Raw genomic sequence first — 24,671 nt, forward strand, 5'->3', positions numbered from 1 at the left:
TGTGGAAAGTCATTTTTCCACTTCACAGGGTAAAATTAGTGAAATTACTTTTATAGCATTGACTTTTATAGCATAGATAGATTTCTTTGTCAGCCTTCACACAGCCCAGGAACAATGGCGCTGCTTACCCTCATCTCGGGAACAAGCACCAAAGAAAAGAAAATCTTCCTGTAAAAAGATCTGCTCGGCCATTTAAATTCAGTCTCCAGGCCATTCGGGGAGGCAGCTGAGAGCCAAACTGATGTGAAAACTTCCATAGAAGCTTCTTCTAATTTGTCTAAAACTCGATTTTCTGCCCATTCGTGGCTCATCCAGAGGTATGGTAAGCAGCTTGCAGCAGCTCTTCTAACCAACAACTTGACCAACGCTTCAGTGGGCTTTTAAGTCAGCGCCATCAACGAGCTTTAAGTTAGGCCAGAGGCTTTAACAGAACTGTGAGACTGTTAGTTATTGAAAATAAACCCATTTGAACCATATCAGCAGATAGAGAAGCACACAACAACGGAGAGAGGCTGCGAGTAGGAAGCGCATAGGCTGTCCTAGGTCAGGCGACAAAACGATAGTTGGGAAAGGCCAGTCTATGGTTATCTGTTACCTTAAATCAATACTACAGTTTTCCAGAGTACACATCAATTGCCTCATAGGTAAACTCATTCTGCACAGAAAGCACTCTATGAGAAGTCATAGAACTCAAAACAGAAAATGACACTACCTTGTCCCACTATTAGGACTTTTATTTGATCCTAGAATAAACACATTCCCCTAATACAAACACAGAGAGCTCTTACACAAAAATAAACTGTTACAAGCTGATATATCAACTGGCTTTCTTCCCTGGGAGTACAATCTCTTCCCAGAACCTCTGAGCATCCAAACGCAACATAGCTTGAACGTCTGAGCATCCCAACGCAACGTGGCCTGAAGGGGACTAAGGACCCAATAGTTCTGAGTTCACATTCTGGCTTAAGATGCCAACACTCCAGCCACATCTCACAGCCATGCTAAAACCCTCTCTGCTTTTACACAGGGCTTGGACCTCTGCTGGGAACCCATGGGCATTACTTGAAATGCATCAAGGTGGACAGTTTTCCAAGTTTTTGTTCCATGAGCTTAGGCTCTGCTTATCCAAAGTTCAGCTCATTCCTCAGCTGGGAACTTGGGAAACATACTGCTGCTGTGAACCCAGTAGCACAAGTGGTTGGGGTGTCTTTTTTTTTATTTTATCTGACTTTAAGTGTCAGTAAGTTGTAACTAAACTTTCCAGGAGGTAGCTGAAATTAAGCCTGAATTTCAATTCCCTCACTCCCTTGAAATTAGCATAAGGCATGAAATCAACATAAAATGCACCTCATACTCTTTTGTTAAATACTCATATGCCAGGCATTGAGACCATTGGTTCCAACTCTATTTTAAGCTACATAAGAGCCCAAAAAAATAGAGATATTTATGATTGGCAAGGTCTATAAAGAAGCCTTCATCCATGAGCAATATTGCTTAAAAAAAAAAATACCTGTTTTACTCTGCAATGGCCCAATTCCAGATGTCTCAGGAAACTGTATGTTTCACAACATACCTAGTAGGCAGCATCAGCATGATAAGAAATGCGTCCATGGTGCTCACACGTACAGTTTTTACCCAGGTAGTGCAAGAAGGTCCATTTTCACATAGCTCCCTCCTTGCAACAGGTTTTATAAATCCTCTTCAGGAAAAGTCAATGACAAGTTCAGACTCTGAAAAAGTGAAATTTTCAGTTCAGCATTTGTGTTGGGGTTATATCATGTTATCAGATTGGCAGCTTGAAAAATCTGAATTCCTGAAATATAATATAGAAACATTTCCATACTGTATCCTACTTGTACTGTCCCTCTCTAACTGCTTTGCAGTTTCTACAGAATAGGATTGAGGTGAAGTTGCCAGCCTCTTGTAAGGCAAGTATTTCATTCACATTTCCAGACAGAGAATCATCATTTGTTTGAAAACCATGTTATAAATGGTATTAAGGGAATAATACAAAATTCCAGAATTCAAAAGCAAGCTGGGAGGTGAATCATTCCCCCTTGGCAACCCTAGCACTGCCCTGGGACAGATCTATTTAACACAGCATGATTTTCCTTTGCATAGCATGGTGCACACCACTTCCAGCATCCCAGAAATTTCACCATTCAAGCACACCACAGTCTGAATCAAGACGTCATTCCTCTTCTTCAGGAAGACATTAAGACCCTCCATGACCCCTAGACACATCAGTTGTTTAACAATCTGAAATCACTTTCTACTGAGTGGTTTTTTTAGAAGCACCACAATCCCCAGCCACCACAGGAATCCAGTGATTCAGCTGGAGGGAGTCACGATCAAGCCAGGAGCTTAACCAGGAAGGGCAAGACACACAAGAACATTTTGCAGAATTCTGACTTAACAGGCAAGCAGAAGGCAAGGAGCAGGCAAGACATTACAGAGTCCTTTCAGAAAGGTGGTAAGAAGCCTTTCAAAGAGCATGAAATTTATGACATGGCTCAGCCTTTTGCTGATGAATGAGACAGGGAGGAGGAAATAATTATGAAAAGGTCTCATTTGTATACAGAAGTTATTATCACATTTCGCTCGCTGACAGAATAGGTCTGGACTTTGTTTCCTAAACACTGACCAGAAACAACAGGAAAACAGTTATTCCAATAAGAGCTACGGGATACAATTCAGAGTGAGAAATCTGCTGAGTCTGAACATAAATACGTGACTGAGGTTGTGGTGTAGGTGATTTATCTGTTCTACAAAGGAATCTTTTCTACATGGACTATGGACTGGTCCATGAATTGTCTAAATTCACCTTATTGCTCTGAGCAACAGCAGTGTACTCAAGCTGAGAACCTGAGTCATATAAAAGGTTTAACTTAAAAACAGTCTTCTGTAATCCTGAATAAAGATATGTAGCAGACATCCACTTCTATGTGGGTTTATAGGAAAATACAGTGATAGTAGCCCAAAAGTTCACAGATCCAGAACAGCTTCAATATATTTACCATATACTTCACTTTCTCCTATAAATGTAAAAGGACCAAAGCTTCAGTCCAATTATTACTATAGCATATCAGTTATGTTAACAAACACATAAATAGATTTATGAGCAGTGCATTATCAATTTTTTGAAATTAAGTTTTTTCATAAAGTCACTCCACCTCCTTAAAAAACATTCAGCCCTGTGCTAAGAACCAATGTTAGAAATATCAGTAAAATTAACTACTGGAAATGGGAAGAGAGACGGAAATCCTGTTGGCAAGCATAACTCAAAGGAAACAACTACTAAAACGCATTCCAGCAAAAACCAACCATAAACACCCAACTCATCATGTATATGGAAAGTTAAGGTTGTCTCCTGAAATATGGTGCAAGTTTGATGATTATGATTCTGATAAATTGACTTTCATGGTAACAAGTGCTGTGTGCAGACAGCTACATAAAATTGAACCATAAAACTATTATGTTCCAACTTTTTACCTCCAGTCAATGTCTTTTCCAGACTCAGTGAAAGAATGGACTCCCTGTCAATCAAGCATTAGATTCAAAGCCTCCTCTAGTCACTGAACCAAGTCCTGGATTACAGCTTTGCTCTGAATCAAGATGCCTTTCCTAGCACCCCAGGGAGACAAACTGTCCATCAGTCTGCTGCAGAATTAGATAGCATATGTATCCAGGGGAGAAGCAGAAATCCCAAGAGAAAAAAAAAAAAAAACACACAACACAACAGAGCCCGAATTAATTTCTGTTACATTTCTTGATCATAATTAGCCAGTCAGCTTCGAGGAAAGTGTTGTTTTGGGTTTTTTTTTTGCCTGCACTTAATTGTGATCAACCAAAAAGTAAGGGTATCCAGTACTCAAGATGCTAACACGAATGACAATACCCTGCTATAACTACACATAGTGCTGATCAAGACAGACTTTATTCTTAGGCTGTACCTATATTGGGGACTCCACCCAAGTCGGCAAGCCCCGTGATAAATAAAGGTGTTATCTAACTCCCTTTGTTAGGGGAGGTTGCTTGGTTGCAAATATGAGCTCCAACGGTGCAAATGATGACTGTTTTCTTAAATACCCCGGGTTTTTGTAACAGAGCTCTTCTACCCACTGCTAACAACTGATGCTTGAATGTCAAGGGTCAAGCCAAAGAAGCCAAGGGAGGCTCAGCAGAAATTCAAAACTCTCAGGAAAGGAGTGGAGAAAAAGGTCAATAAGAAGGATCCTCATGTAGAAGGACCACCCTTGCCTGAAGCATCATTCTTAGCAAATTAGATAACTATGCAACTTACCGGCCAGGTGCTGAATTTGTATATGACAATGAGAAGATTAATCACAGTAATTGCTTGTGATTGCACACATCCTAGTTGAAATGGGTGTGGCTGGTCTACTTGTCTGATTCATTTAATTCAGTTATCTTGCACTCAGATCCATGCTCCTCTGTTGCATTAAGCAGTGACCTGTTTGATATAAAACATAGGAACTCTACTGCACTTTCTCTTCTGTGATTTTTCTCTTATTTTCATAATGACCGGCACAAAGCCAGAGCCCGTGTGCATGGGTCTAATTACACAGAAGGCCTGACAGTCTTTGGGTCCAGCCCAAATCAACCCACTTCACTGGGAGTCCTCATTGGTTTCACGTCAGCCTTTCCTGTGCCATTTCACTGCCCTTCTACCAGAACTCTATATAGCAGCTTCTGAAATTGTTTCAGGTTCCTTCTGTGCCAACCAACATCCTGGATCAGGAAAGCACCTGTGAAGAGATCTGCGAGTGATTTGGGGAGTCACTGCTTATGGAGATGTAAAAGTGTCTGCTGAGACCAGAAGAACATGCTTAGCAGAGCAATTAAACTAATATTACCATTAGAATTAGTCCAGAGAAACTATATTTAAAAAATAAAACCAAAACAAACTTTGCTTACAGATGTCTGATAAAACCCGAAAAGTTGGTTTCTGAATCTCCAGAAGAGGGTGTTGGTTTCTCAGCTGGAGCCAGTTCCTCCTTCTGCCTGGTCCTAAAAATCACTCTGAGTTGAAATTATCACCGTCTGCAAGTCAACACACCTTTAGGCCAGGCTCATGACCCCAAATGGACTTAAGCAGCGAAGCCTGTTCTTCACCATCACCCGGCGGGGGTGGAAATAAAGTGTGAACATAAATGAAAGTGCTGCTGCCAATACCAATTCCAATCCCTTGCTCATTCTTGTCTCCTGATCATGCTGAAGCTCACAAAATGCTAAACATCCGATTTGATAAAGGTATGTAACTGAAATGCAATCCAACATCACTAGAGGGCAAGGCATCATCAGGATGACTTTAAGACTCCAGTGTTCGTCGCAGCATTCCAGCATCATGACTCCTTTCACATCCCTGCAAAAAATCAACAATTTGCCTGGTAACAGAATGCCTGGGCTTGAATGTTGCCACACAAGACTCTGTCTCTCACCTTGGGCAAATCAGGAACTAGATGATCTCTAAAGGTCCCTTCCAACCCAAACCATTCTATAATTGTATGACCATTTCTGTCTGCATAACTGAAAATCCATAAATAAAAAGCAAAGAGATGTTGCATCCGTCTGCTCGGTGGTGTGCAAATGAATCACATACAAAACAGGGGATAGAGATTAAGCAGCAATTTCCTTTCCACAATGTCTCTGTAACCACCTCTAAACAGAAAGGGACAATTTTCAAGGTCTCTATTGAAATATGTTGTCAATGTACCTAAATTTCAGAAAGGCTCTCACAGATGTGTTGTTGTAAGACAGTGACAAGACGCAGTGTGGGAGCACACATGCTGCAGTAGGAGGGTTTACGATATTTATGCATTTTGAATGTGGAAAGACAGGCTTTTAAAATCAGCACAATGAAGAGAGGCTAGGGACACTACTGCTGTCAACAGCAAAATTACTTCTGGGTTTTCCAAACTGAGTCAGATACGGCATTGACTGGCCTGATCTAACTCAAATGTAACCCAGCTACAAGGAGGAAGGACTAAATTACCTCGAGTTTTCTTCCCTCTGTGCAAATATCCTGTGATATTTGCATTGCATGTGAAATGAAAGAACCATCTGCTGCAAAGGAGGTAAATTTTATCCCATCACTCAGTCACAGACCCAGTAACCCCAGCCCAAGCCAAAACATTTGGAGGGCTGTGAGCCACAGGGAAACACCCAAGTCTTCAGAGAGTCACTGAGGATTTTAAAGAGCTTGTGGTAGTGTCTGATGTGTCTAAATTAATTTAGGACACCAGCAGTCCCTTTGCAAACCAGGAGTGAATTTTCACTAAACCCATGGCCATGCAGTGGTCTGGTCAGAAGAATTGGGGGCTGGAAAGACAACCTAAACAGGGGGTTAAACATGAGGTCTTTTTCCTGACACATACATATTATTTCAGTGCTAGATGAACAAGATTTGGTCCTCATGTCCCCTCTGCTAGTGTTCCTAGCATAGAACAAGAGTCTTTAGGCTTCATGCAAGTCAGAGCTGTCAGGCTTTTTTTGGGTGGTCCCAACACGTCACCTGTCCAAAAGGACTCGTCATCCGCTCACGCAACAATAGACACTGCTGCAATTCCCACTGGAACATTATTTGTCAAGCCCACTTGCTTCATTCCTTCAAGTTTTTGCCAGCTGGCATTCAGCAGGTGGCCTGACAAAGGGGAAGGACATCAAAGGCAATGGACAAGTCACCTCTTCCAATCCCAGCTGCAATTCTGATGCAGAAAGAGCAAAGGTGTCTTTCAGTTGTGACTGACATATGTGTCCATTGGCATGAGCATCTTAAATTGGCTCTAAGGTGATTAAAAGAGCAGAATTAGCACAATGAGCCAGGGGAATTAAGGGCAAAGAGCTGTACTTGAGCCAATACCATGTCTACGTCTGCCAGAGGAAAACCTGCAGTCCAGAACTCAAGTGGAAGCATAAATAGGAAACATTAACGAAGTCTCTGGTATCATACATTGAATTAAAAAGCTCACAAGGTTCTGTGTGCTTACACGAGTATCACTGAAAGCTCTCTAAGTAGCACATGAACAACTGTTAAGAGTTTTCACTGCAAAGCTTTCCAGGGACCACCTCCAAATCCTTTCAGCTTCCTTTTCACAGCTGCCCTCTCTGAGACCGTCCCATGGGGAGCTGTTTTGGGGCTTACTACTCCTCCTGCACAAAATGCTGTGAACCACTTATCCATCACTGCAGTTACTTGCAAGTAACCAGACATGTACCAATGACCCAACTTTTCCTGTTCAGCTAACCCAGTCTGAGATCTTCTCCTACAAGAGCAACCATTTCAAGTTCAACCTGGCCAAAAGAAAGCTAAAAATTACCTTTTCCTTCCCAAACTTTCCCTGCTGTCTCTCTGTTCCATCATAGCAGCTAGTGCTATCACATCTCCTGAGTCAAGGCATCACTGTCCGCTCAGATTTGCCCTCACCCCTCACATTCAGCCCACAACTTAACCTAGTCTCGTTTTCACGTCATTCTCTTTCCCTTCTAATCCACCACCAAACAAGCTCTTTCGCTTACCTCTTCCTTCAGGCTGTGCACTGCATCCCTGCCACCTCACCAGTGAGATCCTATCAAGTTATGAATTCTCCCACCACCTCCCATCACACCAGAGATCCAGGGCATACACCACTCAGTCTTGCTTCATTGCTCCCATTTCATCTCCTTTCACGTTCCCCCTCTTGCCTCCTGACACTGCCCACTGAACACCCTACTCAAAGCTTTCCCTGTTCTTCACCTCAGCGCCTTCTGCCACACCATGTGCCCAGATCCCAGCCGACAGAGGGACCCACAGAATACACTATTACTTGATAAGCAGGGAAGGGTTGGTCTCTTTGGACACCTGCTGTCAAGAGGATGCTGAAGATGCTTTCCACACACCAGCCCTTCTAGAAGGGACCTCACTGCCCACTGAGCCCTGTCCTCTTGACCTCAACAAGAAGGAGATAATGCACACTTTAGCCTTCTGCTTGATCTGGCCCCCAGCAACAGGCACATAACTATAGCATTTCAGTGGCCACCAAAATTTTTACAGTTATCATTACAGCCACAGAATAAGCAGGGTTAGAAGGCATCTTGCTATCTATCCAACTCAGCTCTTGTGAATGGAATTACCCCACTGGGGGCTTGTTCTGGCTTCTGACAATCCTGCGAATGTTATGTAAAGCTGCACAAAGTCCATCCGCCTTAACAGGCTGGCTGAAGCCAACCTTTCAGCTGCTTTCAGCTCAGCCCAATAATCCTTGCACAAACATGGAAATATTGACATGATAAATAGCAAAACTGACCTCTTGGCTTCCAGCACCAGTGGCACCACAGGGACTGCTCCTATAAGGAACGTGTTGCCTTGGCAGAGCTGACCAGCCCCAGCCCTCAGTGCCACGTGCACATTTAGAGTTGTGCCAGGACACCGACTTCTTCCTGGCAGGGCCATGCTCCCCAAATTTCTGAAATGACTGGAATATCCCCACGGCTGACACAGTGCTGCCTATTCCACGGTAATCCTCACTGGTTTGGTACATTTATCAAAAAAGGAAGGTTACTAGTCATCACGAAAGCTTTGAAATAGCTTTTTTGAGGCCATCTGCTTACCTTCTCCCTTCTTCTTGTCTGCACCTGAAACAAACAAAAAACCCAACTCTTTGATTTGCTGGTTCCTGGAAACATACGTCTGTCTGGACACGTGGAGTCAGCCTGACCAACTGTGCAAAGACAGCCTGATTTACAGCCCCGTGCAAACCCTGAGTAACCTTGAAGGCAGGGTAAAGGACAGGACCAGCAGACCCAGGGAATTGCCATGAGCAATCAAATCTCAAACCTTATCCTGGTTTCTCTCCTCTTACCATTCCAAGTCTCCTAGATTCTGCACTTAAACATGTATTAACATCTAAGTACCTAAAAGCACCTCACTGTGCACAATACTAACCTCCACCAGAGAGAGAAAATCCCTTTTACCTTCCAAACCCAAGCACCTGTGCAGTCCAGGTTGAATACCTCATTCTGGACCTGCAGACACTTATCCCTCCCAGCCATGAACACATGCACAAATGATCAGAGCCCCACATACAGGTACAACAAATGTATCAGGCATATGCACACACCTTATCACTCCTACTAGAGCTATAGATAGAAGCGGTACTAAATGGTGGGGCCCAAATATCCGCCTCATGGCGGAAACTAATCATCTCCCAGTTTGGTAGATGGGGAAAGTGGAGCTCCAACACAGGTGGCTGAACTGACACCACCCAGAATAATCTACACTGAAACTGGTGCAGGAAAAAAAAAAAAACCAAAAAAAACCCACACACAGGAAGATCTCTGGTCCTTTTTGCTATAACTGCCAGACTGTCTGTGTTTTAGTACCACACCAAAATGCCTCACATCCTGCAAGTTTGCTTATTGACCATACTAACAAACATCAGAGGCTGCTGCTGAAGATGCTGGTGGCACAACAGACATAGCAAAACATTCCGTGTCTCACCTGGCCATGCTCATTGCTTTGCAATGTTCCTCAGGCTTAACCAAAGATCCCTGAAAGAAATCCAAATGCTTCATTTCGTTTCCACATCACAGACTTACTCTCCAGTTACCAAAGGAGAACAGCACCCACCTAACACCAATCCTCACTGCCAGCAGTGAAGGAAGGCTGCAGAGATACACCTGCCCAAGAGGCTGCAGAAGACAGGTCAGCAGGTGTGGTGCCTTCACAGAAGCAGGAGCAGAAAGAGGTAGGACCCTGGAGATGCTCCATTCTCCCAGGGAGGGAGGACAGTCCCTGCCTGGTCTGCCTGTGCCCTCTTGTGGCCGCCTGACCATGCTGCACAGGGTGGGACCAAACCTCCGGAGAAGTTACTCTCCCTTGCAAAGAACAAAGATTCTTGTATTACTTTTTAATACGGACTCTAGAGGATCCTAAAATAAATAAATAAATAAAGGAAATTGATATCCCTTTCTGGAGACAGGTCTCAATTCAAAACGTAGCTGCTTAACACAGGACAGCTCAGGAGCCAAAAAGCACAGAGCGACTTTACAGTCATCTGAGCACAAACAGCCCATTCTGGACCCATCAGGGAAGGGATGTGCAGACAGAGCTTTGAGTCTGGCAGGAAGAGGACAGCCCTTCTAATTACTCCATCGTCTCTGCTGTTGGCCCTGGCAGCTGCCTGCCAGCTCTTCCTTGAAGCCCCCATGAATCCAGGAGAATGTGTTGTGTCTCTGCTGGCAGCTCCCTGCTGCTTTACTCCAGCACTGGCAGTGAGGGCACGAGCAGGACGGGCAGACACTGCCAGCTCTGTTCCTGCTTTGTGATCACCAGTTGGTTTCCTTCTCTTGTCTTATGGGGAGCAGCTGAGGGAACTGGGGGGGTTTAGTCTGGAGAAGAGGAGGCTGAGGGGAGACCTCATCGCCCTCTACAACTCCCTGAAAGGAGGGTGCAGAGAGGGGGGATGAGTCTCTTGAACCAAGGAACAAGCGACAGGACAAGAGGGAATGGCCTCAAGCTGCGCCAGGGCAGGGTCAGACTGGCTCTTAGGAAGTATTTCTTTGCAGAAGGGGTTGTTGGGCGTTGGAATGGGCTGCCCAGGGCAGGGGTGGAGTCCCCATCCCTGGAGGGGTTGAAGAGTGGGGTTGACCCAGCGCTGAGGGATCTGGTGGAGTTGAGAACGGTCAGGGTGAGGTTCATGGTTGGACTGGATGATCTTCAAGGGCTTTTCCAACCCAGATGATTCTGTGATTCTCCATGCCCAGATGGCTTGTCCTACAAAATAGTAACACCATTTGAAAAACGGTAACATCATTTCAGAAGGCGGCACAGGACCGTTCGGTAAGCGTTGCTGCTAGCTGTTGGGGTTCTCCACATCCCAGAGGTGCAGTTCCTTCCTCTGGGCACTTGTTGAAACCGAGATGCCTCCAGCACCCTTCTCTCCCTGCCATGATGTCAAATGCCAATGAGTGCGAATCCAGACAGGGAAAATCTTCTGCACCCTCACCCACCTGAACAGGGTAGAGAAATCGGAGAGCAGCAGTGGGGGGCCACTCATTCCATCAGAGGAAGGCGATAATGCTCACATTTACACAGGAATGGAAAGGGGAAAGGATGAAAAGGAGATCTGGGGGCCTGGCTAAGAGTGTCTCAGGGTACTCTGAGTAGGGAAGACCCAGGACCCCAGTTCCTGGCTTTACACACAGTGTGGAGAAGGTCATGGTGACGCTTGTCACACTGTCACAGCAAGCATCAGTGCCTGGGTCTCAGGATTGCACACAAACAGGAAACACAGTGAAGGCCTGACCACTCTTGCATCAAGCACGAATCCAGAGGAAGCCCATGAGGGTTCAGAGTTTCTTTGTCCCATGCTGGGGAGAACCTCAGCACTGCGCACTCACCCAGAGAACACAAGGTTCCCTGGGCCCAGCCTTTCTACTACTCATCCTCATGCAAGTTTACCTTTACTGAATTAGACGCCCCAGGTCCCAGAACCACTATTGCCATGAGGTCTAATCCTGTGTTCTGCTCTGGCTGTACCTCTGTTTCACTTCCCAAAGGCATCTGATGTTTTGCTTTTTCCCTCCACTGCCATCCCCAAGAGATCATGGCAAGAGATCTTCCATGTTAATGTCCATAGCTAAAAGCAGGAGGAGAGAAAAATTATTTTAGTGAAGCCAGAATGACGCAACTTCCCAACCTGAAGAGTCTGGGAGCTGCTGAAGGGCAGGCACACACTGTGCCCAAAACTAGCTGGTATCTCTCACTTGTGTTTGCCTCTGCTGTGACATGGAGCTGCATGTGGGCTAGGGCCAAGGGAACCCAGCCACAGGCTCCCTTCTCCTTCTACAAAGGACAAGAAAAGGGCCTGCAGGAGCTGGATCTACCTGTTGATAAGAAAAGGCAGCCTTTTCCAAACCAAATCGCAGCTAAAAGCAGGGGGGAATTACCTGAACGGCAGCAGCAAGTTCAGTCCCCAGTGCTACCACAACTCATGCTTGCCAGTTCCTGCCTCTGCATCCAAAGCCTCAGGCCCTGGTGCAGCCAAGACCTGCCCCAGAGATCCAAAAGCCTCCAGAGAAGAGAAACATTCACTCCACACCACTTAAGGGCTCACTGGTAATGGCAGCTTCTGAAAGGCTCCCACCATAGTTCTGTCTCCACCTGCTGATAGGAAAAGCAAGAGACTGCTCAGCCCTGCAAGGAAAAAGGAAGATGATCCTTGAATTAACCAGCCTTTGGGACTGCCAGCATATCCTATGCAATGCTTCAAACCAGTAAACTGAACCAGACCACAACTGAGCAGGGAGAAACCTCAGTCTCCCTCAGCAAGAGCCACACAAGCCTGCCTTATCGCAACAAATAACTGTGATAAAACTGTTTGCTACCAGAACACCGTCACTTAGTTCCCTGGTGAAGTCAGGGAGCAGCCAGCTACAGGAGGGGCAAGCTGATGAAGAAAAAGAATTAAAACCCCAGTTCCTCAGGACACAGTGGTAAGAGAAGCACAGAGCACAGTGCCAGCCAAACTTGATTTTTCTCTTGGCTACTGAGCACACACACCTCAATCACCCCAACCCTAGAACTGCAATCAGACCTTTGAAGAGGTTAATAGCAAATGTTTATTTTCCTTTATTAAAGAGCAGGGTGCAACCATCCCGCTGTTAATGGAGTGACTTTATATTCATTTACAAATTGTTCTCTCTGCTTTGTTTTAAATGTAAGACAACCTTATACAATGCATTTCTCTAATTCATCTCAAAGTGCTTTACAAAGTGACACTGGGGAAAAAAAAACATCCCACAAACCAAAGTATCTCCTACATAGAGAGATCATCTCATTCCCAGTGCTGCGATGCAGCCACGTCTGTTGTGCAACGTAGCAGCTAATGGCACACGATGACATGTAGAGATCAAAAGGTCAGGGGGAACAGATACAAGGAGAAATTGTCAGGGATAGAATTTACCTGAGCTGAAATCTGCAGCTGGGGAAATACATTTCTATTTTCTCCTCTGGAAAAGTTGATGTCAAATTGCCACAAGTCTGCAGACACCAAAGAGATGCAGGTTGATCACTAGCTCAAGACCCAGCCAGACTCTTACCCAAAGATTTTCCAGGCTCTTACTCCACATTTGAAACATATTCCTTTGGTGCAGAGTAGCAGAGGCACACACTCATCTCGCTAGGGCGAGCAGCATGAGTTGGGGCACTCAGCTGTGGGAAGCAAAAGCAGAACTGGGGTGTTAACAGCTCAGACTTGCAGGTCAGCCCTTTCCGAGCTGAAAGAGGTGGATTCAAGGCTGGTCAGGAACATGTTCTCCCAGCTCTGGGGATGACAAGTCATGCTTCACATAGCTACTAACCCTTAGCAAACAATACTACATGCCACTATAGCTATAAGGAAAGGAGTCCCCCGAGGAGCAGCTCAGCGGTGTACTCTAAGTGTGCTCAGTGATGGGAAAGCTCATGGGGGTCTTCCACAGGAGGTTCTCGGATTTGCTGTGAAGCTGTCCTTGTATTATGTTCTAAATCAAAAACTTCTGTCTTCCCCATCTATTCGTCCCTCCCCTGGACAAAAATCCAGCAGCTCAGTTAATTTTCCTTCACTGAAGAGAGAGTTGCTACTGTAGCCTCTCCCAGGAGAGGGTGAAACTTAATGGAGCTGAGGATGGTGATTTGGTTCTGGGCACCAACTTGCTAAGATGGGAGTTATGATGATGGGAGACACACGTCAAGAGTGAAGAAATGCCACATGAGATGAAGCCTCCAGGGCGGGTGGTAGCCAAGCTCATTCCACAGTCACTGAAAAAAAAGGCTAAATCGGCTACAAAACACTGTCATGGCTTTAACACAGTTGTACAGACAAGCCTGGGCCCAAGTTCAAGCTACAGCAGACCTCTGCTTTCCAACAGCTTTAGGGACATCCTTCCCAGCACATCTTGAGGTATACAGGAACCTCAGCCACATCCCTCTCATGTCTCAAATTTCCTCACTGGGGATGGCAGCCCAGAAGAAGCTAGGCTTCCCAGCAGAGGCGCATCTCCAGGTCGAACGTAAGACTGTGGAGGAAATCTTGGGGCCTCAAGACACTGCCCAGCCTGGGCATGCTCCTTCTGGAGACAAAGAACCCAGCCTGGGACCGTGGTTTCTATCGAAAGAGTGGGAACAGTACTGCCCAAAGCTCCCTCAGAGCAAGAGCAGCTCAAAGGCATGTTTGTGGGTGAGGTTTGTATCTAAGAGCACCATGGGGGGCTTCTGCACTGAGGACTGTCACAGGGCACCACCCATCAAGGTCTGCATCTGCCTGTGACAACTGCAGCAGATTCTCCAGACCAGGAGAAAACATCCTGCACCGACAACAGCCAAGCTGTAGCCAGCTGTGAGTTACGCAGCTTTCCTGATCGCTTTCTTCTACTGAAGGCCCCAGGTGCAGAGCTCCGGCCTCTGCTCTGGCTGTTCCCCCAGCCTGGATTACCCAGTGCCAAACTGCAAGCTAAAAACAGAAACAAATCCCTCTTTGTGACTCAAGTTGGCAGAAAGCTTCTCTTGCAGGCTCCTTTAAAAGGAGCAAGGAAGTACTTGGAAACAGGCTATTCATGGCTCTCCAGAAGATTATTTGTGTGCTGCTGGCATTTACAGGGCTGTTAGGGGAGTAAGTGGTCAGCAGGACCTATGTGTACAGCTGGGCACAGCACCCTCCACCCCAAAGAATGAGGGGAACAGATGGACAGACAGCCAGCATCTGTCCTGAAGGACTTGCTTACAGAGAGAAGGTCCAGGACTCCTGCCTTGCACAGGGCCAGCCTCAGACTACGCCAAAGCAGACTGCATATAAAAACAAAAGTTTAAAAAACAAAAAATGGATATACACTGCATATAGGAGACTCTGCAGAGGACAGTCTGTAGATGGCCACCCCAAAGCAGCCAGGGCCAGCCCAGCTCTGGAGGGGGGGTAGCTTGGCAGCTGCATTCCAGTCACAGTTGGAGAAATGGGACAGCTGAAGGTGGAACTTGTGCTTCTTGCTCCTTGATCAGCTTCAGGCAGAGGGAGGGTGGGGAGGGAGTAAGGCCCACTGCAGGAGAGGCACTGCCTTTATCTGTTTGGCAGACTACGTTTGACAAGCGGTTCATTCAGGAGCAGTTTCCTTCCATGCTCAGGCCTCTGCTTACATCTCACTGGGATAAAACCCAAGTTTGGCCAGAGACATCTCCCTCCGGAGCCGCATGACCTCCCAGTACATCAGCTCCACTGCAAAGCAAAATGGGTGTGGGGGAGAGAAGGAAAAAAAACACCAAAAATCAGTAAAGCAAGGCACAGCTGGACACCACCTCATGTTATGCTGTGTTCTCAGTGCAGCCCAGCCAGGCTCAGCCCCAAAGAGATGGGAGCAAACATGCTGGAGGCTCCAGCAAGACAGGCCCATCAGGTCATCCCTTACCAGCTCCACCCCAGGGCAAAGCTCCCAACGAGTGATGAGCAACAAATAGGTGCATCTATTCCTCCCAGCTCATGCCTTTTTGTCATTTAAGAGTTTCTCAAAGACACAGGGAGTTCAGGGTCCCCCAAGCTGGCCCCATTACTCTCACGCTGAGTAGGATCTCTTAATTCCTCCCAGTGGCCCCCAGAAGGCGTCCCCACCATCCCCTCTTACCATCCTGCCTCACCAAGCCCTGCTGGATATAGCGAATGTATGTGAAAAAGTTGCACACCGCTGTGATCTGAAGGAGAGAGAAGAAAAAAAAAAAAAAGTCAGCTACAGAACTGCTTTGCCTGTCACAACATCAAGAGGTTGGCACAGCACCCAGCAGGAGAGCTCTTGGTGTTCAGCACCTGAGAAATAGAACTGTACACTACCAGATGGAAAGAGATAGGAAGAAAGCTGGTTTAAAAATTCTGGGTGTCTGCAATCCTGTCCCAAGATATTATGCGATCCATGAGACATACTATGGAAGAAATCCAAACTACTGCAGATTTCAGACATAAGTAAACACTACTTAATGTGGCAGCAAAGTCCATGACCCTCCTTCAAAGAGCACTGTTCTCCAGCTGAAGGAAAATCTTTGGAGTTAAAGATCTGTGCAGAAAGCATGTGTGCAGGGAGGTAAGGGTGTTCATGACACATTATGTGCAAGTGGCAAAAATTAGTCAACTTAAATCCATGCACAAAACCAACTTTTTGTCTCAGAAATAGTCCCATGTTACAGGATCAGCTCTTCTGACATGCAACTCGGGAAAGAATAAACTTCTACAATTGAATCGGAGCCCTAACAGCAACATTAACAAATCATTCACCTTCTCCCTTCCCTCCAAAGAAAGGACAGCTTGTTCTCACAACCATTTGAGTCACTGATCTGTACTAGAACAGTAACAGGAGCCAGCATTTAAAGAGCAGAAAATTACTGTGTTTTACAAAGGAGAATTAAAAAATAATAATAAAGCAAAACAATCAAAGCCTTGTACTGAATCAAACCGTGGAAAGCAAACACACTGAGGACAGGTTACCTGAAGGAACATAAGGCAGAGCACCAGAGTATGAGGCAGGGCTGGAGACCTGCACCGTAGAGCCAAGACCAAGAGCCACCTCGACTTTAGGAACAAACTCAAGCCCCACAGGTCTCTGTGACTGGGCTGAGCCAAGAGCTCCTCCATCTCAGGGCTTGGAACAATTTTGGAGGGTCACAGCACCCCGGGAAGGTGGAAGACTCACCCTGGCCCTGCAGGATGGTGAAATGTAGTAGTAATTCCCAGAATCCCCCAGCATGATGCGGTGCTTGCAGGTCCTGGGGAGGCCACTCAGAGCACATTTCCTGCAGACAAAGAAAAAACACTTCAGCCTTCAACAATCTAGTGGCTCGGCAGAGCACAGCAATTCAACAACCTTCAGACTATCCCCAAGAGATGGAAGTGGGAGTTTAGAAGCCAGACCTGTGTCAGTCAGCATGAAGAAGGAAAAAAAAAAAAAACCAACCATGGCTGTAAGAGCCTTTTGCTTCTAGAAAGATTCCATAAATGGCAAGTTTAGTAGACCTTAGGCTAAATATCAGGAACCATGAATTATTCCACGCCCAAGCAAACCAAGGCTGTAGCCTTTTCCCTGGCAGACAGCCCAAGACAAAACCACAGAAAATATTAAAGAGGTGAGGCTGGAGTAGAGTATAACCAATGCGCAGAGACCAGATGACATCTCCCCCATGTTCCAGGCAAGGCTTTTGCTGAAGGAGTTCTGCTCAGGTGTATCACCCTTCCTGATGGGATGCAAATATACATGCTGGCTGGGGACCAAACCTGGTCTCAAAACAGGTAAATCCAGCAGTTGAGCAGAACTTGCTCATGCTGAGAACTCCGAACAAGTCACACTGCAGCCTTTATACTAAGCTCCTATTAATTAATTTGGGCCTGATTTGAAGCTACTCTAGTTGAAGCCACAGGCAGTGACTTTGTACTGACTTCAGGGGGCTTTGGATGAGGCCTGAAGTTCCTAAGAACAAGCCAATCCCTTCTTGGGCAGGCAGGGAAGAAGCTTGGCTTCACAACTGTAAGGAGATTTCAGATCGAGTGAAGAAAATAGTCTTTTCAAGACAGCCTAGCTCCCAGGGAGACTACCAAAAGACAATCAGCAAGGGTGCAGCATGCCTTTATTATTTTCTTGCCATTTCCTTCTGTTATTTGCAAGACTAATGGTTCCCAGGACCAGCCAGTTGCCCTTCCTTCATCACCACTTAAAGCAGCAAAGCAGAGTTTTCTGCTGCATAGAATCACCACATTCCCCAGAGACTTTGTGCCTGCATGGTGGGAAAAGGGACATCATTTCCCAGCTGCCAAAATTTGCTCTGTGGGCTGTGGAAGATGACAGCATACAGGAGTAGATGTTTCAGAGAGCCTCTGAGCATGTCTCTGTGCTTGCTCTCCACTGCTATCAAGACAAGTATTAGCTAAGAGGGGAAGCATGGGCTGTAAGTTCAGATGCAATGAGAAGTAATCACTGACCAAATATTAACACAACTCAAGGAGATTAAATCCTCAGAAGGCTCAGAATGACCAATACCTTTGTAAACAAGATATCTTTAAGAGGTCCCAAAATTTGAGCATTGCAGCATACTGGAAAATAGAGAATCCTACTAGTCGCTCTTGCTTTGGGTGGTACCACATGGTGTAACTTCAGCTATCACAACCGTAGCTAGAAGTAACCTAAACCATAGCATTTGGATCCCAGTTTTCTTCTTTCTGGTCCACAGCACATCCAGAGTTGCCATAAAAATCAGTGTTTCGCATCCAGGGAACAAACCCCTTTTGGGTTCTTTGTTGCCAATAGCAAGATCCCTTACCATCCTGTCTGTATGGAAACTGAACAGGGTTAAAAAGTTAGCTTAGTTCAGCTCTAGCCTCAAAGCTGCTAAATTGCACTAAGTTAGTAACTTGTTAATGGATTAGAGATCTTTGATCACTGACTAAACAATAAATACTTCACTTACGTTACAATTTGTGACCGGAACCCACTGTAAAGACACAAAAAAAAAAAATAATCAAAAGGAAACTGAAAAGGATAAACACAGGATGGGTTGTTCTTGGAACAGGTCTGATACATACTCACACAACAATTTGCCTAGAGATGACAGAAAACACAGAAGAGAGTGGTAGGAAATCTGCATGAGCATTTACTGTTACAGGAACACCTTTGCTAGAAGGTGCTCTGCTTCAAGCCAAGGGAGGGAAGAACAAAGAGAGCGAGCCCTGACTGAACTTAAATTCAACAGCTGAATAAATATTCCAGACGGAGATAGGGGATTTATGTCACTCCTGCTAGTGCTCCTCTTCAAGGCAATCTCAAGTTGTCTGTCACATCAGATACAGTCACACAAGCTCTGGAGCAGTCACAGCCCCAATTCTGTTGGCAAGGTGACAGCATCAGGTGGGGCAGATGATATGCAGCAAGAGGATATCTCTTCTGACCTAGGCTCAAACCCACGTGGTGCACCAGCAAGGTCAGGAGGGTAAGGCGAGATCAAACCTCACAAGATGCAAGAACACGAGATATGCAGCTCTGACTTAATCCTTTCACCCCAGGTTATGCACAAACACACCTTCAGAGAACATAAAACAAGTTGCTACCTTAAAGGAAAAAAAACCACAAACCTCTCCCAAGCCAAGAGCACTAACACATCACTAGGTTATCCCCCAAAACAGTCAACTACAGTACATCAGCTGAGCTGAGCTAATTCCTCTTCTCACGTAAAGAGTTGAGTTGAACTACCACTGGCCATGGGCTCAGAGAACACTCAGCTGAGCCCTATGAGCTGTTCAACTCAACTGACTGAGCAAGGCCTGGCCAAATTCCACTAGATGGTACAAAAAGACCGGTAGCAAGGAGAGGACAGGAGAAGATAAGAATGGCTCCTTACTTTGGCCCACTGCACTCTTCTGCTGACACCTTCACCACAGGCAGTGTCTGGGAAGCAACCGGCTCAATGGTGAGTGTATTCTCCTCCACAGCCACTCGCACCAGCTCCGACAGCTGCAGCAAAGAGGAACGAGCACAGATCTGAATGTGCAAAGGTCACCTCCACAAAGGTGCAATTGTGGTGCTCCCAGATTGCAGAGTTTTTGTCCTCCTTTTCCAGCACTCACCTCCTGCTTAGTGAAGTCCAGACAAGGTCCTACATCTTCTCGATAAATTCTGTCCAGGAAGGAGCAGGATTTATCTAAAGTTGGAGATTCCTTCCAGGCCTGGAACTCAGCAAATAAAATGGAGTCGACCTGCAGCAAGTGTCCAAGAGAAACAGGTAGAGGGAGAGCAGGTGGAGAGAGAGATACGGTATCGGAAGATATCTGTTACTACACAGGTAACCTGACTACAAAACATCTGCTTTGGCATCTAGAAAGGCTCAGACATCACAGAAGTGTCTGAGAGAAGCCAGCTTGCTCCAAGGATCTTTCATCTCCCACCCATCAGCAGAGTGACACAGCCATACTGGGCTTATTCTGACAGAAACCTGCAGGCACGTCTCTACCCCACCTTCCTCCAGGCCAGGGCAGTACCTCTGCTTGCAGGAAAACCACCACACAACCACCAAACAGACCAAGTGCCCACTCAGAGCCCATGGCAGGAATGACGAGAGCAGCTGAATGGCAAAGCACAGGGGCAATGGCACCCAGGACACAGAGCCCTTCTGTAAGGAAAGGATTGCTACGAAAAAGGATGAATTGGAAAGAGTGGTGACACTGGCACAGGCTGCCCAGAGAAGCTGTGGCTGCCCCCTCCCTGGAAGCATTCAAGGCCAGGTTGGACGGGGCTTTGGGCAACCTGGGCTAGTGGAAGGTGTCCCTGCCCATGGCTGGGGAGTTGGAACTCAATGATCTTTAAGGTCCCTTCCAACTCAAACCATTCTATAATCTGTGATTAATAAACAGCCATCAGCAGGACTACATTCAGAGAGTAGTATGAGCTCACAGGGTATGCCACCCTTTAAAAACCACTCCAAGCCCAGAACTCTGGTGTTTGGGGAGTCGCAGCAGCAATGGGAACACTGGGCAGCCACACAGGCTTGCAGAGGCAAGCTGAGCGTAGGAAAGGAGGTCCCTCAAAGAGTCGGAAGAGCTTTCTCCATTTTAATGTCTGCTCATTGTCTTTTACAGGTGGGCCCACAAGCATTGTCACTGCTCAGCAGGAAGAGACCCAGGATGGAGCTTGCTCCCACCCCCTGAGCCAGCAGGAAGGTTGCTCCCTCCATCCCTGTTTGGCTGAAAATACTTCAGTCCTGAAGACTCGCTGCGACCTGACATTTAAAACCCAGATGGATCACTAGTGGAACCACCAACCTGACTGACAGGACATCTCCTGAAAAGGTCAGCAAATCCCGTTAAAGCTGCCAAAAGGAAAAACAAAACTAAAGAAACCCTGCTGAGCAACACAAAGAACACAGGTGAACAAAGCTGAAAAAGGTGTGGGTTCTAGCACACTCGCTCTACGCTACGGAGACTGCTCACCTGGTACCAGGAGACAGCTTCAGAGCCACAAGATGGAAAAACAAATTGAGAAAAACACAAAAACAAAACAAAAAAAAGGAGGTTAGCATAAAAGGAAGCTAGAACTGAAAGGCTAAAGTGTGAGAGGCAGATGAGTCCCACCCCTCCCCAACGCTGTCCAGAAAGGTTACCTGCCGCAAGGATGAGGAAGCATCTGCCCCCAAGGCCTGCCAGCCTGGTTCATAGGTGATGTGGATAGCCTTCCCGGGGATGAGACAAAGGAGCAGGGAGAGGAGAGCGGGTAACCCAGACTTTGAGGGCAGAGGAAGAGACAGACAATGAAGGAAAAGGTTTAGAGAGACAAGCAAGAAACGGAGGTAAAAACACATGAGACAAAACAGAAGATCCAAAGAAAGGCTCAAGTCCTCCCCTCCAGGGAACTAAGCGTGCTGCTCAAGACATCACAGGGCCACAAGCCACACTTTTTGACTTCAGCTTGAAGTGCAAAAAGGGAACAGGAATTCTGTCATTTTTAGGCTCAGTTTAAGATGGGGCACATTTTTTCCACAGAGCACCAAGCACCATCTCTCTGAACGCCAGGTTCCTTTTTATCACCTCTCACATAGGCCACTAAGGAATTTGAGAGACAGAAATGAACAAGTTAACAAAAAACCACCCCACCCTTGATATATAAAATTATTAAGCCAACCTAGGAAGCTGCAGCCCTGGGATTTTAAGCCCCAGGATATCTGCACCATGTGGAAGTTACCTACACAAAGAAATGACAGATCCCGATCTTTAACAAGCAAGTCACAAGAGCTGGCATTTCTCTAAAGATTGTCAAAACGAGATTCACTGAGATTGATGAACTACCCAGTAGGCAAAATTTATCTCTGCTTACTGTAGGAAGGTAAGTCAGTGGTTCACCAAACTGGGCTCTCAGTTTGGAGCTCCTCTGTTCTGACTGGAGGAATGGTTAGCCTTGGGAGAGGTCACAGGACCTTAGAAAGATTAAAACCTTCTCTCTTAAAACCTTCCTGGCCCTCAAAGTAGCTTCTAGCTGGCTGCATTTGACTCCAGCTTCCAGCATATCTGGACTGTTCCCTGCTTGACCAAGAGAAACCAGTGCATGAGGCCTTCAGCTACTAAACTGATTTTTTCCCCTGGCTTTCTCTGTCATAGCCTTTGTTTCCCTCTGCCTGTGAACTGAGTTAAAGATCTTCATCTCTTGTTGCTATTGCTGTCTCGGGACAATGGCTATAGCCAATGTTGCCTGAAGCATTTCATCCAAACCTCTAGCAACAAGAGCACCGTACAGAAGCTGACAAGGCACATTCATTGAATCCGCTGCCAAAAGCAGACATTACCAGTGCTGCCAGCACAGTCCTGCTTGGTGAGAGTATTAATTTCACAAGCAGTCCTTCTACGTATGTTCTCACACAAGCCAAGTGACCAGGTGCCTCAGTCCTCCCTCAACAATGCTTCACGACTGAGGCCAAAGCTCCCAAAAAAAAAATCACTAGGGAGACATATTCCCCCACCATATTCTCACTCATTTTCATTCTTCCTGACCAAGTGTCATAAGCTGCCTCCTTTCTGCTCCCCAGAACAGCTGTGCAAACATCTGGCTAGTGGAAAGTTCCCAGACTGAAAGATCCTGCTAGCAGGAAGAAGCGTTACACCCATGGTCACAGCAGGTAGGGGACTTATCAAAGGATCACAGAAGCAAATTAAACAGGGTTTGAAAGATATTCACAAATACCTTGTAAACTTCTCTATTCAGTTCCTTCTAGTGAGGAAGGAATTAAGTATAATTAATTAAATATATGCTCTGCAAAGAAGAGGAAGAACAGTGCCAAGTGACAGAGTCTACAAGCTGATGGAGGTGTCCTGGTGTCCAAGCTAAACTAGGTAGAGAGAAGAAACAACCACAAATCACACCAGAGCAGGCAGTGGACTCAACTGCCATGATGCAGCAGAACAACTGGTTTCTGCTCAGCAACTCCTGACATACCCGCTCTCAGCACTGGTAACTCCTGGATCCATCCACACCCTCCAGGGATCCCTCAGCTGCTTCCTCTAGCAGTTGTCCTGACACAGCCTTGAACACACTTCCCAGAAGAGGATATCTCCACAAACGGAAACCCTCCAGAGCTTGCCTCAGCACAAATTTAGGGAACAAGCTGCTTTACTGCACAGCTTCTCCCAACACTGAAACCACAGAGCTCTCCAGGAAGCCCCAGTCTGAAGCCGCACAGCTCCCTGCGCATGGCAACGGCTCCAAGGCCGATGCAGTGAACAGCCCTCACTCACCTCCTTGCACTCATGACTGACTGGTTCTGGAGTCACATTCTGGTTGGCAGCTGAGACCATTGCGCTGCTGGTGCTCTTGTTTCGCCCATGGCCCTTCCTGAAGCCAGCTTTAGAAGGGCTCTGGAGCTGAGGGTGCAGCTCCCGGTTTGGAGAGGAAGGTGTGGATGTGATCACCAGCGTCTTCAGAGCTGTTACCTCTGCCTGCAGCATGTCAATCTGAGGAGACAAGGCAAGAATCAACAGCACCTTCAGCACCTGCTCAGCTTGAGCTTGCTGCACCCCACCAAACACTAGTCACAGGAAACCAGCCTCAAGCCCAGTCACGAAGCCTCCTCCCCATTCTCCCAGATGTCCACCATCACCCAGAATTTTAAACAGGACTAAACAGCAGCTATTCAGGAACCCAACCCTCTGCTCCTCAGTCTGAGCACATTTTGCTCCAGGCTCTTTTTAGACCAAATAACCCAGAAGAAATTTCCCTCTCCTCAGGAAGGAACCAGTTGAGCAGCCCTGTGATGCAGCCTTGTCAGGAAATTCCAACTCCCCAGCTCCCTGCTCTAACCATCCCCACAGCCGTGGCAATTAAACAGCGTATCGCTTCATGGCTGTTCCCCTGGCATCCATTTCTCAAAGGGCAGCTGGATCAGCAGCAGACTGCAAGGATGCCTCTTCCCCCTCACTCAGGAGAGGGAACAGAGCAAATGCAGCATCTCGGAGAGACCAAGCTGCAGGCACTCTACTCTCCTTCAGCCAACAAACAGCACCATGGCCAGGCCGGGCAGAGATGGCACCGGCCTAGCACAGAGATCAAGTCACAGAGTTGCAGTTCTCACCTTCCCCCGTGCCTCCCGCAGCTGCTTCTCTGACGCCGCCTGTTTAGTGTTTGCTTCTCTCACCATCTTGTGTGCTTCCTGGACCAGAGAGAATTTTAGTCTGCCTCTTGCAGCCCCAACTCAAAGCCACCAGGGCAGGCCAAAGCTCTGCCATATCACATGCCCTGGGCAAGCAAGCAGGGGACAGACACCACTGCCACGTCCAAGGGTTTTACTGTCAGCTGTGAAGAGCCTTCCCCCAGAATTTCCCAGAGAAGGCTCTCAGTGCCAGGGCCTGAAGTCCATCCCCCTTCCAGGAGTGTAGTTGGCTAAATTAAAAGGTTTAGCTGGCTGAGTCCAAGGTCATCTCTTCCACTGATACGGGCTGCTGTGAAGAAAGCTAGAAGCAAGGGCCTGCCCCTCCTTGTCCTTGGGAATTGCTTTAAAGCTGAGGCTTTAATATTAGCACCCACTTGTGCTACATCACAGCTGTGTCCACATCCAGACCAATATCCCTGTGACTCTGACCTTGACGCAGACCCACTGGCTTGGCTTCTTGGCTTGACCCCAGGCCTGCATTGTCACT

The 24,671-nt window shown here is 46.7% G+C and overlaps 1 protein-coding gene across 22 annotated transcripts in view; it reads right to left on the reverse strand.

The window, feature by feature from the left end:
* Positions 1 to 24,671, reverse strand: part of RAB3IL1 (RAB3A interacting protein like 1) — a 72,521-nt gene that overhangs the window by 37,973 nt on the left and 9,877 nt on the right. For 3 of the 22 annotated variants that reach the window (XR_012625352.1, XR_012625348.1, XR_012625350.1), the window contains exons 4-18: positions 24,107 to 24,184; positions 23,274 to 23,489; positions 19,623 to 19,751; positions 19,397 to 19,509; positions 18,470 to 18,493; positions 16,705 to 16,804; positions 15,649 to 15,715; positions 12,963 to 15,245; positions 11,947 to 12,163; positions 9,626 to 11,636; positions 9,497 to 9,546; positions 8,608 to 8,631; positions 4,936 to 5,383; positions 4,304 to 4,471; positions 1,511 to 1,730 (exon numbers count right to left, since the gene is read on the reverse strand). Coding sequence is in view for 5 of the 22 variants with exons in the window: in XM_074841619.1 (XP_074697720.1) it covers positions 15,163 to 15,245; positions 15,649 to 15,715; positions 16,705 to 16,804; positions 18,470 to 18,493; positions 19,397 to 19,509; positions 19,623 to 19,751; positions 23,274 to 23,489; positions 24,107 to 24,184 (810 nt within the window). In the remaining 17 variants the exon portion in view is untranslated. Of the gene's footprint in view, positions 1 to 1,510; positions 1,731 to 4,303; positions 4,472 to 4,935; positions 5,384 to 8,607; positions 8,632 to 9,496; positions 9,547 to 9,625; positions 11,637 to 11,946; positions 12,194 to 12,594; positions 15,246 to 15,648; positions 15,716 to 16,704; positions 16,805 to 18,469; positions 18,494 to 19,396; positions 19,510 to 19,622; positions 19,752 to 23,273; positions 23,490 to 24,106; positions 24,185 to 24,671 lie in introns of those variants that run through there. The other 19 variants (XR_012625360.1, XR_012625359.1, XM_074841623.1 and 16 more) reach the window with 16 other exon arrangements.

This window comes from Strix aluco, chromosome 16 (genome assembly GCF_031877795.1).
Source record: "Strix aluco isolate bStrAlu1 chromosome 16, bStrAlu1.hap1, whole genome shotgun sequence".
Taxonomy (NCBI): Eukaryota; Metazoa; Chordata; class Aves; order Strigiformes; family Strigidae; genus Strix; species Strix aluco.